General features: G+C 36.4%; 2 protein-coding genes and 1 long non-coding RNA gene across 3 annotated transcripts; all 3 read right to left on the bottom strand.

The window, feature by feature from the left end:
- Positions 1-1,425: 1,425 nt before the first annotated feature.
- LOC104210448 (uncharacterized) lies at positions 1,426-7,964 on the bottom strand. Its single transcript, XM_009759349.2, has 2 exons — positions 7,781-7,964; positions 1,426-4,114 (listed from the first exon to the last, which is right to left on the bottom strand). The coding sequence occupies exons 1-2, from the start codon at positions 7,785-7,787 to the stop codon at positions 2,019-2,021; spliced, it is 2,103 nt and encodes a 700-aa protein (XP_009757651.1). The 5' UTR covers positions 7,788-7,964; the 3' UTR covers positions 1,426-2,018.
- Positions 7,965-9,592: 1,628 nt separating this feature from the next.
- On the bottom strand, positions 9,593-12,153 carry LOC104210449 (calmodulin). The gene is made up of 2 exons (XM_009759350.2): positions 11,878-12,153; positions 9,593-10,277 (listed from the first exon to the last, which is right to left on the bottom strand). Exons 1-2 carry the CDS (start codon positions 11,951-11,953, stop codon positions 9,904-9,906), a joined length of 450 nt encoding a protein of 149 aa, XP_009757652.1. The 5' UTR covers positions 11,954-12,153; the 3' UTR covers positions 9,593-9,903.
- On the bottom strand, positions 10,595-11,871 carry LOC138884217 (uncharacterized). Its single transcript, XR_011404402.1, has 2 exons — positions 10,972-11,871; positions 10,595-10,865 (listed from the first exon to the last, which is right to left on the bottom strand). It is a non-coding gene; the product is annotated as an uncharacterized lncRNA (long non-coding RNA).
- Positions 12,154-15,265: the final 3,112 nt, after the last annotated feature.

Genomic DNA, 15,265 nt, shown 5'->3' with positions numbered 1-15,265 from the left:
AATAATAATCATCGTTTTGTCATGATTGTTCCTCGTTTTTTTGGTGTTTTATGCCCATAAAATAGGGTTCAAGACGATTTCAAATTTTTTGTGCTAATGCACATGTCATCTTCATGAATTTGGGCGACGTGCTCTGAATCGCCTAAAACTTTGTGGGCTCGTACAAATAATCTAATGAACAATAGTCATCGCTTTGCCATGAATGTTTCTCGTTTTTTGGAGTTTAATGACACAAAACAAAATTCAGGACGACATCAAATTTTTTGTGTGATAATGTCCACGCCATCTTCATGAATTTTGGCAACGGTCTCCGAATCGTCTAAAATTTTTTGGGTCCATCAGAAACGACCTGATAAACAATAGTCATTGCTTCGCTGTGACTGTTACTTATTTTTTAGCGTTTTAGTGCCATAAGAAGCCGAAGATAGTTCTATTGGTGATACGGGAGACAATTCTGATTCTAAGGAAGACGAAGTATTTGTTTCCCGAATACGTCAGGTTATTCATCCACAACTTGGGGAAGACAAAGAGGAAGATATTGACGAATTCGCAAGGAGAATTAAAGAAAGATATGGCAGAAAATCGAGATGTATGTGGAAGAGGAATATGAAACAGAGGTATTTCAGCAAAAGCCCTCTTGCCTACAGTAAAGGACTAAGTGATAGATGGCTAAATGCTCAGTTGGCTTGGCTATGAGAAGGAAGTAAGTAATATGCTTAATGAAGAAGCAAATTGACAAAGCCTTTAACTTGCAAATAAAATCCGTCATAGCATTCGATCGTCTCCACAATTATATCGTGACTGAAAGAGACTCAAAAATATTCTCAAAGATCAATATTCAAGAGTCAAAGATTCAATTTTATCCCAGATTGTCAATTCAGTGACTCAAAAATGTATGTTGTATGTATAGATCTGAGTCGTCGTCGTCTTCTTTTTTGTATGTATCTATACTGTATCGTGATATGAGAGAGAAAATACAATCTGTTGAGCGATATCTACACTGATTTCGTTGTATGAGAGAGAAAATACAGTCTGTTGAGCGAGCGCATACAACCTATCGTGAATGTATGCGTTGATACAGCAAAATCTGAGTCGTCTTCTTTTTCTTCTTTGTATGTATCAACGATGTATTTTGTTATATGAGTAGAAAAATACGGTCTATTGAGTCTATTGAACGAGCGCATACAACCTATCGTGACTCTATGCGTTGATACAGCAAAATTGATACATTAGCTATGAATGGTAATTAGACAAACTATAGTTATGCATGGTAATCAGACTCTAAACTATAGCACTTAATGAAAATTCCCCAAACGCAAATCAAGAAACAAGAGAGGTAAAAGAATAAACCGATTAGAAGCATAAAATTGGAGCCTAATCGAGAATGTTTAGAGCTCTTTCCGCCCAAAGAAATTACTCGGGAAGGAAAAATAAATCATCGCCCATTTCAACTAGTACCAAGAGGTCCATATAAAACACCGAATCTGATATTCCATGTACAGATTTAGGATAGTATCCTGAACAGTGTCCTACTCCTAAAAGTCTTAAAATTAAACAATCACACATCTCACTCAGGGCAATCTCAAAAGTTCCTGTCTTTACAAGAAATAATCACATTTGACCAGAAAACAAAAACATCTCAGTAACAACTGTTCACCAATGCAAAAGCTGATAGCCTAAAGGTTCCTGGTTCCAATAAATGCACAGATAAGCAGTACTATATGCTCCAGAGACATTGCGCAGGGACTATATTTTAACAAGGATTCTCCTATAACATTTCGCCATGAGGATAGTCCAACCAAAGTAACCGTTAACAGATAAAATTCAACTATCACAAAGATGCAGGAAGCGCATGTTGATTTACTGTGATAAACGCCAAAAACAAATTCCTTACCCGGCAGTGAGGACCTAATAAATTGGTCTTATTGAAGGCCTCCATAATCCCGCAGATCCTGAAAGACTGTCAAGAGACGCAAAGTATTCGTGATGCAGGGCTTCCGTAGCAGAAAACAAAATCTCTAGCTGGAGGTATCAATCTGCTTCCCATGATCTTCCTCCGGTATATGTCTCTTTAACCTCGTAAGCCAGATATCATAATTCATAGGATATGGTGTTCCACAGAGGCTGTCAACATAATCTGCGAATGCTTTCAAGACTGCAGAAATATCTCCGAGATTCTGTTGGATCAACCTTTTTGACCAAGAGGTTTCCCTCCACTGCAAAGCCCCTTCAACTGAATCCAAATTTGGCATTTGACCTCCAGAACAGAAGTAAAGCATGTACACCAGACTCTCTGCATCAGAGGCCGAGCACAGTTTCCCTTCTTGAAGGGCATAAGTGGAGGAGAAATGTAAATTCATTGCAGGACGATCCCTCTCTTCTAAAATAGCATGTCCCCAACCAATAAGAACAAAATAAGGTTGCCTCACGCCAGAATTAACATAAATGACATTCTCAGGCCTTATATCACCGTGCCGAATGCCAGCTGAGGAAGCTGCTGAAAGTGCTGATAAGCAGTCATGGCAACACTTAATAGCTTCATCCGTACCAAATTGGCCAAGTCTCACCATATCAGCAACTGTTCTGCCCACTGGACTAGTAACTAAAACTGGGGTCCCACACCACGGGAGATCACAATTACCGCCTGAGCTGGGTCTCCTGCATTGGCCAGGGTGATTTATCCGGCCAGATGCATTCAGTTGAGGTAGATACTTGCTCCACAACCCCTTTTGTTTCATAACACCCAATACCTTTGTCTGCCTCTGAACTTGATACCACAGCTTCATATCTTCCCATGCTGGTTCCAGCTGAGAAGGATGTGAACCAACATACAAAAATAATGTCGTACCTGGATCTTCAACAGAAGATGCAATATAATATGGAATCTCTCCATCTGTTAGAACTTCATTTATCTGATAACCCTTCTGCCAGTTTGAGTCTTCTATCAGCACAATAGAACCGACTTCCAGCTTCATGGACTTGTCAGGTTCTAACCTGAAGGACTCCTCCTCATGTACTTCAACAATTTCAGGTGAAGCACTATGCTGCTGGAAGCGAAATAAACCATTTCCATTTGCCTTGCTATCCCCCAATTGTCTTTCAATTCTTCTTGCCTGAAGACGAGCGCTATGATCAGCAGCCAGATCTTCGACTGAATTCTTTGACATTCCAGCATATTGTGTGATCGAGTGGAAGGTTGCATAAAGTACTTGTAAAGCGCCGATATCTCCCCAATTAGCATTTCCAAGCTTGTTCCAGATCCTATCAATAGGGGAAATGGTAATTAAAGCATTATTCTTTATCCATTCAGCAGCACAACCATATACATCATTCAAATCCATTTCCATCTTGCTTATATCTCCTTCAACTTTCAGGACTCCACCATATTGAGTGTCAACTAAAAGAACAAAAACTGAATTCAAACTGAGAGGAATATTGGATCTGCTGAGGCTTCTCGCAAGCAATACTCTTAGCGCAAAGAATAAAGCTTCGCCCAAAATTGAGAGAGAAGGCTTACAGTCTTTCTCTACTGTAGCAAGGTTTCCAATATCAGGCCTTAGAATAGCAAGCTCCAGAATATCATCCCACTTCCCTTGAGGATGCCTTGGATTCTTTAGCATTACAGCTGTGGCACAAAGACCTTCAAGTCTCCCTTTCGCAATAGCTTTCTCAGCCTGATAGAATCTCAGGTTAGAATTGTAGACCGAAGAAACATAGAAAGGCAAAGTTTCATCTTCACCCCAAAATGCCTCCCACAAACCTCTCACACTTGCATGTAAAAAGTCTTCCAGGGCAAGATAAGCAGTTGCTTCCGCAGCGCCAGAAGTTGAGGCATAAATAGCACTAGGCATACGAACCAGCTGTTGAAGCGGAACTCCTCCCAAAGCATAATCAAACTTTTGAAGATCTATCAACTCAAAAGGGACATCAAAAGAGGGTTCATTGCAAGTTGAATTTTCTGCTGTTTCTTCATACCACGTTCTGAGGTTTTCGGTCAGGCTTTCACTATCTACAAACCTATGGAGAAACTCTTTGCGATCTTGAATCCTACCACCTGAAGAGATACTGGACTTTTTTGCCCCAGATTCCACAGATACCCGATCTGGAGATCCACCTGTCAAATTTAGTGCCAGATACAGGAGAGATGCTCATTAGATGTGTTCCAGGAAATTCTAAACATGTGTTTCTTTTTTAGAAAACTCAAATATAATTATATAAATTGCTGCACCAACATAATGAAAGTTCAAAGTCTACAAAGGCAATCCCCTCAACGGGGAATCAATGAATTCTTTTTGCATTTCAAAAGGAAAGAATACATTAGGGAGGAGCCTCCATAGCTTTGATCTAGTGGTAAGAGCATAGCACGTGATATGTTGGTTAGACGCACGTTACGGGTTCGAGCAATGCCGCAGACAAAAGCATATTTAAGTGAAGGTAGATGGATGGGTCCATTATCAACCAAGTTTCGAGCCGTGCGCCTCAGTTATCAAGAAAATAATATGCTAGGGCGGATATTACGCCATAGAAAGAGAATTCATGGACTTTTAAGAATTTTTAAGGCCCTTGCCATGCTAAAATAATAGCAGCAACTAAATCAGAATATCTATGGACCAGCGGTGCCTAGGACACATTATCGCTGTTAGTTTCTTCACCAACTAAAAAAATTATACGTCAAACTCAGCAATCTTCTATAATTGCTGCAAAAAAACATATCAAGGATATTCAAAGCCATTTTGTTATTGCTACAGCCACTAACACCTGTATTTTATCTACTATTCTGCCTAGCTGGGCTTCTCAAATGGAGATTGGGCAAACTCCCAACCAGTCTCCCATAAAATCTAAGCAAGATTGTATGAAATTGTAACAGCTCCCACTCAAGTGCACACTTTTCTATTTTCACCAATCCGCATTCAGCTCTAATTACTGCTTTGGGGATATGGACAGTCTGTTGAAAAACAAATGATGGTAATGTTTCAGACTCTTCTTTGGGAAAGATTTCAAATAATATTCAAATTGTTCATGGAACTATACATGTAATGAAGAACATGATTATGGTTATAGACAAGGATGTTAGACCGCAAACTCCCTTAGACCCATATAAATGGACGTACTTCCCTTTGTAGTTCATCTAGAAGACTTGATTCAGATCCATGAAAAGAAATAAGCTAGTCCTCCTCCAATTTTTTCCATTCATAATCATATTTATGCATTAGAATTTAAACCAGCGCTACAGCATATGACAAGTGATGTACACCTGATCTTAGCCAAAAGGCCGAGAAAGGTATGATAAGTGATGTACACCTTTGCACCAATATTTTAGTGCTATTATCAAGACGAGTTAAAAACTGAATAAATAGGACGGTTTCGGCAAATGGTATTAGTAACCAGATGCATCTTGCTGAGGTGCATCAGTCAAAATTTACCTTATTAACCGCCATGCAAGTGCTGCTTCATCAACATTATGAGATAAAGTGTAAGAAAGAAAGAAAAATCATTATCAAACATGCAATATTGTCATTAAAAGGTTACTCTCTCTGTCCAAAAAGAAAGACATTTTTGATCTTTATATATGTTCAAACAAGTTATCTTTAAAATTTTACCCTTAATGAGATGATTTATAGCCAGACAAATATCTATAGCTAGTTTTAGACCACAAGTTTCAAAAACCTTTCTTTCTTCTTAAACTTTGTGCTTGTCAAACAAGGCAAGATAAAATGGGATGAAGGGAGCAACATAAAAGAAATCATCATAAAACATGCATAAAAGTTATTAAAATGTTTATATATAATTTTGAAAAGTCATCTCTGTCATAAAATTTGGCCAGAAAAGAGATCATGGAGCATAAGAATGTTTAGGACGATATTCATTTTGATGCTCACAACAGCAAAAATTCTTCTTTTTCATAAAAGAGATACTTCTAAAAATCAACACCCATGTCCCCAAAATTAAGAAACATAATTTATCATACCTCACATTTAGTTAATAAAAACTGGGTGTCAAACATTAGGTTTAAATGGCAGGATTGGAGATTCATGATGCAGCCTCGTACCATCAACTAATATAATCTAAAATAGCAATCGTTTTCGTAACTATGCATGTAACTCAGTAAATTTGTCCTTTTAATTGAATGTAATAACACCTAGCCCGACCTAAGAATACAAGATTCACTCTTAGAGAAGGGGCAAGAAGGGCACAATGCAAACGTATGCAGTACTGCAATTGATCTTAGCCAAGAGGCTGAGAAAGGTATATTTATTGGACGATTGAGAGGAACATGGACAAGTATAGGATAAGTCAGCTAGAATATGTGCGTCCCATGACCATGGGCACTATCCTAAAGAGGGTAGCTCTAATATCACTAAGATTATAATTTTTTCAATGCCTTTGTCCATATAATTTATTTATTTTATTTTTTTCTTTTGCTCGGTAAAAGCCCCAACAGATACGGCATTTTTGCTTTCACCTTTGATAACACTACTTAAGTAAGAGTTTTTTCTCTTCTTCTCTCTCATGTTGACAAGTACTGCTTTTTTATGGCACTTAGCAAGGACAGGAGGAGAAATATATTTAAATAGAGCTCCAAGCCTTCAGTTCCTCCAACATTATCCATCTAACTGAAGTATGACTACTTATACTGTTTTCTTTTTTCCATTTAGTACTTTAATTCCTTATGTAACTCATAAGGACATCTAGTCGTCAGCCACTATCCATTCCTCACAATTAAAAGACTGCGACAAATAATTCAACCATATTTTCCATTTATAGATGCTAAGAATTTGTATGTAAAACTTCTTCCATTATCGTTTTAATTTTTGTTGTTTTTCTTGGTAGTTGAATGGAGAAATAAAGATTCTCATTTTCATTATTTCCGTTAACATTATCAAGCAAATTTTTTTTTTTTTTTTTGAGAAAGGTATCAGTTATATTAATCTTCAGCACAAAGAGCTGTTGTTGTACCCAATAAGATCCCAGAAAATGTACAAAATCCATCCATGTTCTTCTTACGAGATCTCTGATATCCAGTATGCAATCAACCGTATTTACAAATTCCTTTACACCAAAAGTGAAAAAGCAGTATACAATTCGTCTTTATCTTCTAAATTAAGCTGTACCTATTTTCAAAGCACCTAGCATTCCCATTATCAAGCAATTTACAAGACCAATACTTCGAGAACATGAAAATAAATGGCACACAAAAATATGAAGCCAACGAATCGCCTTGATGTCGTGTAATCAAACACAGGCAAGATCATTTGCTCTTTCCTATTATTTGTCCTTTTATATCAACAAAAAATAAGCGAAGGTAGAATTATTTCCCCCCTCCAATTCGAAAAAGATCCTACATTAACTTTAACAAAGCAAAAGCTGCAATCTTAGAACATAAAGATAGAAACTTTCGGCCAAGGATCATAGCAAATTTCCCTTAGCACAAAAATCCAAGAATTCAGAAACCCATTAACCAAAACAAAATTCAGTAAAACCCCAAATCACAGAATGAGCCTAACTTTAACTAAACAAAGCAAAAACTACAAACTTTGAACATAAAGACAGGAACTTTCAGCCAAGGATCACAGCAAATTTTGCTTACCACAAAAATCCAATAATTCAGCAATCAATTAACCACAATAAAATTCAGTAAAACCCCAATTCAGAAATCAGCTGTTATCCCTTAACCACTATGAGTTTAATTCAGTAAAACCCAGAAAGTCAAAGTCAAAGTCAAAAGAGTGGCCAAATCTCTAGGGTTTTACAGAGAAAATAAAGGAGAGAGGATTTATACCTTCCATTATGGAGAAAAATATGGAAAATTGGAGTGAAATTATGTTCAGATCCTCAGCTTCAGAGCAGACATACCAAGTCTCCGATGAACTCTCCCATTTCCCAACTTTCTCTCTCTATACTAACACGCGCGCACTCTCTTTCTCTCTCTCTCTCTAAGCTTATTGCCTCGGTATCGTCTGACTAAAATATAATTCTGTTTATTTATTATTTTTAGCTAGAGTAGTATTGAAATTCTTTCTTTCTTTTTTCTTTTTTGGTTTATATCTGCCTTGTAAGAAGAGACAATGATTATAGGAAGCCGGCAAGGGGTGAATTTTTGGCATCATTACATTACATTACAGTTTATGAGATGTCAAGATTTATGAAATTTTGACTAATAATGACTTGTCTTTGGACTACATGCCTCCTTTAATTAAGCTTTCAACTTTTTGTCTTCTACACCTCAAAAATAAAACAAAAATACCATCCTTCTTTTTTTCATTAAGAAAAATATTTTGTTTTAAACATTAAACAAGTAAAGAGTGGTCTTAAAACAAATTGCAGTGAGTTATTTTGGGCACATGTGAGCATGTATAGTTGAAATTAAAAGAAATTATAAAAATTAGAGTTATGTATGAATATAAATTTTATCTAAAAAAGTTAATGTTTAATCGTGAATAGAAAATATACTATTTTACTTCAAATAGATTTTATTTGAGTTTGAGCCATAACCCATTTCGTTTCAGGTATATCATATGATGCACTAATTGATGTACCTACATTTTTAACTAAAAATATGTTCGTAACTCTAGTAGAACCTGGTAGAAGACCTACCCGACTCATAACTCGCGCATTCTAAATGATTTGATTAGATTTCAACATGTCTTACAAGCTGAAAACGAATTAGATTCTTTGACTAAAACTTAAGAAACTTACGGAAGACTATATGTTGTACACATTAATTAGTGAATAACCAAACGAGAGCATACTTCAACAACAACAACAACAACAACCCAGTATAATCCCACTTAGTGGGGTCTGGGGAGTATAGTGTGTACGCAGACCTTACCCCTACCCTAGGGTAGAGAGACTGTTTCCAAATAGACCCCGACATCCTTCCCTCCAAGAACTTCCCACCTTGCTCTTGGGGAGACTCGAACTCACAACCTCTCGGTTGGAAGTGGGGGTTGCTTACCAACGAGAGCATACTTCAGTCGACCAAAATCCATGGGTTAGATGTGAGCAAAGAGAAACTATTTTCAGAGTATCGCTCTCGACAAAATTGGTATTCTATCCTGATAAATAGGGACTGCATTAATGAAAGTTGATCAGGCACCTACCCCATCAACGGTTCTCAGTAGAATTTTCTCCAGTGTTAAGATACTCGGTACTTTTTGCCCTGGCAACTTGACCTGGCCCTGTCACTAGAGTTAGTGGCAGTGGCACGCTGCAGTCAGAAACCACTACCCAAGGCTGACTTCCTGTCGTGAATATGTAAGCTGTAGCTAACAGAACTTCAAGCCAACTAATTCACATAGAGACACACACACGAAGAGTCATTCACATAGATAATATGCTGAGTTTTCTTCGATTTGGGCCTTGTCGCTCTCCTTACTCTTTAGCCGTGACAACAGACTAAATCAGCCGAACCAAATCGTCCAACATACATCAGTGCTACCAAAAACTGCAAGAGCTTTAGATGAATATAAAAGGTACTGCATAAAGCAACTGCAGGTTTGTAAGCTACATGCGGAAAAAAGTAAATGGTAGCATGAGATTTCACAAATTTCCAGCCTCAAAAAGTTTGCATTTATGTCACAAATGCAAAAGGTATAAGAAGCTATAGAACTGCATTCATCAATAAATAAATAAAAAGTTACAGTCTCCGTAGACATGGTTCAACAAAACCCCAACAATGAACAGAGAACTTATCGAGGTACAAGACTCAAGAAGACATCACGGACAGCCAAATAAGAGAAACAAAGTCATCCAAACCACTGCAACAATAGAGCATTGCATTCATCCAAGGTACAACCTATCCGGATAAAATCATAAAAAGAAACCATTATCCTAAGCCGACCCAGTCTGATGAATGTTTGGTCTTTCTTCAGTGTAAAAAAGGTAAATTGCAGAAGAGGGAAATCACTTGGCCATCATGACCTTAACAAACTCATCATAGTTAATTTGTCCATCACCATCGACATCGGCCTCCCTAATCATTTCATCAACTTCTTCATCAGTAAGCTTCTCACCAAGGTTGGTCATCACATGACGGAGCTCAGCAGCAGAAATGAAACCATTCTGGTCCTTGTCAAACACTCTGAATGCCTCCTTCAGCTCCTCCTCCGAGTCTGTATCCTTCATCTTCCTGGCCATGAGGTTCAAAAACTCTGGGAAGTCAATGGTTCCATTACCATCAGCATCCACTTCATTTATCATGTCCTGGAGCTCAGCTTCAGTTGGGTTCTGTCCCAATGACCTCATCACAGTCCCAAGCTCCTTAGTTGTAATGCAACCTATTCAAAACTTCAATATTAGCCTACTAGACCTGAAGGATCAAAACACCCTCTGTTTCTGACTGCATTATTTTTCAGTTCATAATTGCAAAAGAAATCAAAATGCAAAGTTAACCACATCAGATAACTCAGAAAGCAAAATTCAGGGGAGGGGAGAACTACACAGAAATTCAGCTACAAAAACCAATGTCCCTTTCAAGGACTTCAAATTATACCAAAATCTAGAAGATACATCTCACTTATCATGCTATCTCCCAAAATCAACAGTAAATCTGATAAGTAAATTCAAAAAGAACAAAGAAGTACCATAATAGAAATTCCGGAAAAACAAATGAATCCTCTAATATATTTGCATCTTTCTGCTACACATTATTTGAATACATTTCTATAGTAACATTACTTGTACATCTAAAACAAGAACCAAATATGTTGCAGAAGCAAAGCCAGTTCTTAAGTGGTAACTGATTAAAAAATACAGTCAATACATGCAACAACAGCTGGAACTCCGATTAAAACACCATCATACACATTATACAAACTATAGCTCTTCATCCAACCAAAAAATTTCTTCAAACCTCCACTTCATCCCTATCAACCCATAAAAATTAAATAAAATAAGAACACAAAACAGACAATTATTTGGTCATTTTGGGAAACAACATTAGAAAGCAAAATGGTTTATATTTCTTCAAACCTCCACTTCATCCCCAAGGCTTAGGTATTTATGGGAAGAAATCACCTAGGATTTTTTTCTGCTGGGATAACGCTAGTCTCCAAGGTTATCACCCACTTCATTTACTGCAAGGCCACACCTTAGGTGCTCAAATTTTAGACCACTATTTGCAAAATCTTATTTCTGATAGATGATTTCTAGAAAAGATCATGTTATATTAAAGTTTTAAAATACCATTTTAAATGCTTACATTAATACAGACGAATCTGCTCATACAGTTATGATAAAGACAGAGAAACTACAACTACCATTTAAAGCAAGTTGAAATCACAAAAAGAGTAGCTATAAAGACAGATAATTTGGCCCACATCTAAAACAAGTACTAACAACCACAATACAAGGTCAAAGATTCACCATTATTCTCTAAATAAATTAGGCCAAAATTAGATTTTTCTTCAAAGTTCAATTAAAAAAATTTGTAATTTCTCTAATCATTGCTTTCTCAAAGGAGATAAATCATTCCTATATACCAAATAAATCAATTGTTATACATTTCACTTATACCAAATCCACAAAATCAGCAATTTTTCAACTTTAATTGTTCCATCAAATCTCCAATAGTTCTTCGCTCGTAAATTATTGCACCTTAAAATTCAACACAAAATTTTGTATCTTCCATATTCTCAAATCGGTTGCTTTCTCAAATGAGATACCATTCCTAAATACAAAATAAATGAATAGTTATACATTTCACTTTCACCAAATCCAGAAAATCGGCAATTTTTTCAATTCATCAAATCTGAAAACCAAACGAGACTAACCATAAAGTCAACAAAGCCAGATCTGAACTCAAATGTACGGAGATAAACATATTAACAAAAAATTACACATAATGCAATTTAATAAAGAGGAGAAATCGAATCGAACCATCGCCGTCCTTGTCGAATAGGCTGAAAGCCTCCTTAAACTCAGAGATCTGATCATCGGTCAGCTGATCCGCCATTGAGAGGGAGAAGAAGCTTCTGGAATTCAGAGAACACAAAGGGAGAAAAAAAAAAGATTGGTCTTAGAAGTTTGAACTTCTCACCTCTTGGATTTCAGGGTAAAGAGAAGAAATGGCGAGTTTTATAATCAACGATATATTAGACTTTTCTATGGGCTAATTATTATGTAAATAGAAAATACCTCTAAATTTATCCTACTTTCCCGCTTTACCCTCCGTTTCTCCTCATTTTCTATTGACAAGTAATACCTCTCTGTTAGTTTTTTGTTTGTATCTTTACTCTTTTACATATAAAAAAATTCAAAATTTAACTCTTCATTTATATTTTTCGATATAAATTAATTTTAGAAAAAGTCTTCTTATGTACCAAAATGCATATTTGCTAAAGGCTTAAAAATTCAATTAATAAATCATTATTGAGTATAGATATGTCTTAGCAAATTTTTACATTTATCAAAGAAATTGACAATAATTCATTATATAAGAGGTTATCATAAGAGAAGAACCTATAAATCATTCTCTATTGGAGAATCAGCAAATTTTGGGGGGAAAATTTATATGTAACTAATAAAAAGACCAGGAAAAAAAATGTAGAATGAGGAAAAATTCTCCGAAAAGGAAAATCATCATAAATATAGTGTGCAGTTGATAACTGCAACTTATACGCTTTGTTAGAAGTACTCTCCCACTCCAGTTTATCTCACCATATTTCTTTTTTGGTCCATATAAAAAAAATGACCTTTTTTTAAATTTAAAAATAATTTAACTTAAGCTTTTAATTATATTCTTAATGAGAAACTTTTACAAGTTAAAATAGCACAGTCTAGCCAGTTTTCGAACTGGTCATTCAAAAATAGCCAACATTTGTCAAGTTAATGAAAAATAGCCACTATTTTGTTGCAACAGAGACCAGTCCAGCATAATATATTGGAGTTCGGTGCACCTGTGTATGAACTTCCAGCATATTATGCTGGACCGGTATACTCTGCTGGCTCCAGTATAATATACTGGAGACTGGAGCACCGGTGCTCCAAACTCCAGTATATTATGCTGGACCAGTATATTATACTGGAATATACTGGAGTTCCAGCATAATATACTGGAAGTGTTTTTCCAGATTTTGAATAGTGTTTTCGTTCAGATTTATCTTTACAAGAAAAGTGGCTAAATTTCGATTATTTTTGAAACAGTGACTATTTTTGAATGACCATTTGTAAATCTAGTTATTTTTTAATTTCTCCCCTTTTATAGCTACACAAATACTTTAGCTTCGTCAACACTACGAGTCTCAAAAGAATTATAGTCATATAAATGTTATGGCTTGTTCAGGGCCACAAATTTTAAAAGTCTTCGTATTTTTTAAACCATGTGTCCAATCATATAGGTTCATAGAAATTGAAGAGAGTACTAAACAAAAATATTTAAATACTTAAGGGACCAAATTGATTTTCATACAGATCTTCATATTTGTTTGTTCCTTAGTAATTTAAGAATCAGAAATGGCGATCCAAAAATCCAAAAGGGAAAGCTAAAACTAAGATCCCAAACGCTCATACTCGTAGTTGCAATTTTAACCATAACTGTATTATATATGGGAACGTATCAACAATAAAAAATAAAAAATTCAATATAATAATACAAATGAGGTTTGGAGAGGGTAATGTATACACATACCTTACCCCTACCTTGAGAAGGTAGAGAAGTTATTTCTGATAGACTCCCGGCTCAAAAAAGATTAAAAAAAAATAGTAGTACCATAACACCAGCAAGATAACAAGAAAATCGAATTGAAAGAAACAGCAGGCAGTGATGGAAATCAAAAAAATAAGAAAGAACATATTAACATTAATACTACTAGATACTTAGGTGTACCTCTGAGCTCTAAGAGGCTATCAATAGAGCAATGTCAACTACTATTAGACAAGATGACAGGAAGGATCACTACCTTGACAGCAAAATTAATGTCTTATACAAGCAGGCTGCAACTGATTAAGAGTGTACTTACAGCTATACAAAATTTCTGGTCTCAAATATGCATATTGCCTAAAAAGATCATTTAGGTGATTGAAGCACTACGCAGAAGCTACCTCTGGATAGGAGCTGCAAAATGTTCCAAAAAAGCTCTCATTGCCTGAGAAAAGTTATGCTTGCCTAAGGTTGTTGGTGGATTGAACATAACAAACATTGACTTATGGAACAAAGCAGCTATCCTAAAACACTACTGGAGTCTGGGGCAGAAAAAAGATAGATTGTGGATCAAATGGGCCCACACATACTATATAAAGGGGAATATGATGAATGAAGTTAAACCAAAGCAGGCATCCTGGGTTGTACAAAAGATTTTCAATGCAGGAAAAATATATTGAGGAGGCTGGGCTAACAGTAAATGAGATTATGTGCAAGGACAATTTCTCCGGCAAATGTATAACAACGTGCGAGGTAATTATCCCAGAGTTCATTGGAGGAGTCATATGTAATAATTAAAGCAGTCCAAGGTGGTCCTTCATCTTCTATCTGGCCGTACAAAATAGGCTATATACCAGAGATAGTTTCATCAAATGAGGGATACAGAGTAACCCGATGTGCCTTTTATGTGAACAAGAGCAGGAAACCACTTAACACTTATTCTTTGAATGCGACATAGCAGCTAGAATCTGGCAACAACTACTCACATGGCAGAGTGTCAGCAGAGCTGTAATAGGATTGTCTAAGGAGATAACATGACCAATTAATGGTAGGCTATAATCTCATGTTTTAGTCGTTTATTAAATTCTAATTTACTGCACTTCAAATTGAGTTTGAGCTTTAATCGTTAGTGTTCTACACTAATTGTGTGTTTTATATCTTGTAGGAATGATTCTGATCTATGTAGATATTATGGAATGAATTCAAGCTATTCTAGAGCTTTCAAGTCTGAGTAAAAGCCCAAGGATTAAGTTGGGATCGTGTTCATGGATCAACGGATGATAGTACACTTTAAGAACGAAATGAAGAATCGAGCAGGCATACTGCATATTGTCCAGTAAAATACACATAACTTTTCGCTCAGAAATCCGTTTGGGCTCCACAATAAATCGTTGGAAAGCTATTTAAAAGGACTACAACTTTTATGTTTTACATTTTCCTGAATTCCCAACTACCGCAGGGCGCGCCGCTCCTGTGAAAATTTCCTGCAGCCTGCCAGAATCAGCTTTCTGAACTTCCCCACTAATGCCCCGCATGGCGCGTCGCCCCATGCGGCGCGCCTGTGCAAGTTTTACAAAGCCAATGTCCTATTTCGCACGGAGAAGGTGTTTTAGTCTGGGCCCGACC

Source organism: Nicotiana sylvestris, chromosome 12 (genome assembly GCF_000393655.2).
Source record: "Nicotiana sylvestris chromosome 12, ASM39365v2, whole genome shotgun sequence".
Classification (NCBI taxonomy): Eukaryota; Viridiplantae; Streptophyta; class Magnoliopsida; order Solanales; family Solanaceae; genus Nicotiana; species Nicotiana sylvestris.
Note: the sequence above shows the minus strand (reverse complement) of the source record. Positions and strands in the feature narration are given on the sequence as shown.

Excerpts from the sequence above, each read along its gene's own strand:
- LOC104210449 (XM_009759350.2), bottom strand. The coding sequence starts at position 11,953 with ATGGCGGATCAGCTGACCGATGATCAGATCTCTGAGTTTAAGGAGGCT. Across the intron at positions 10,278-11,877 it reads ATTCGACAAGGACGGCGATG|GTTGCATTACAACTAAGGAG; the intron begins GTTCGATTCGAT and ends AGTTTTGAATAG.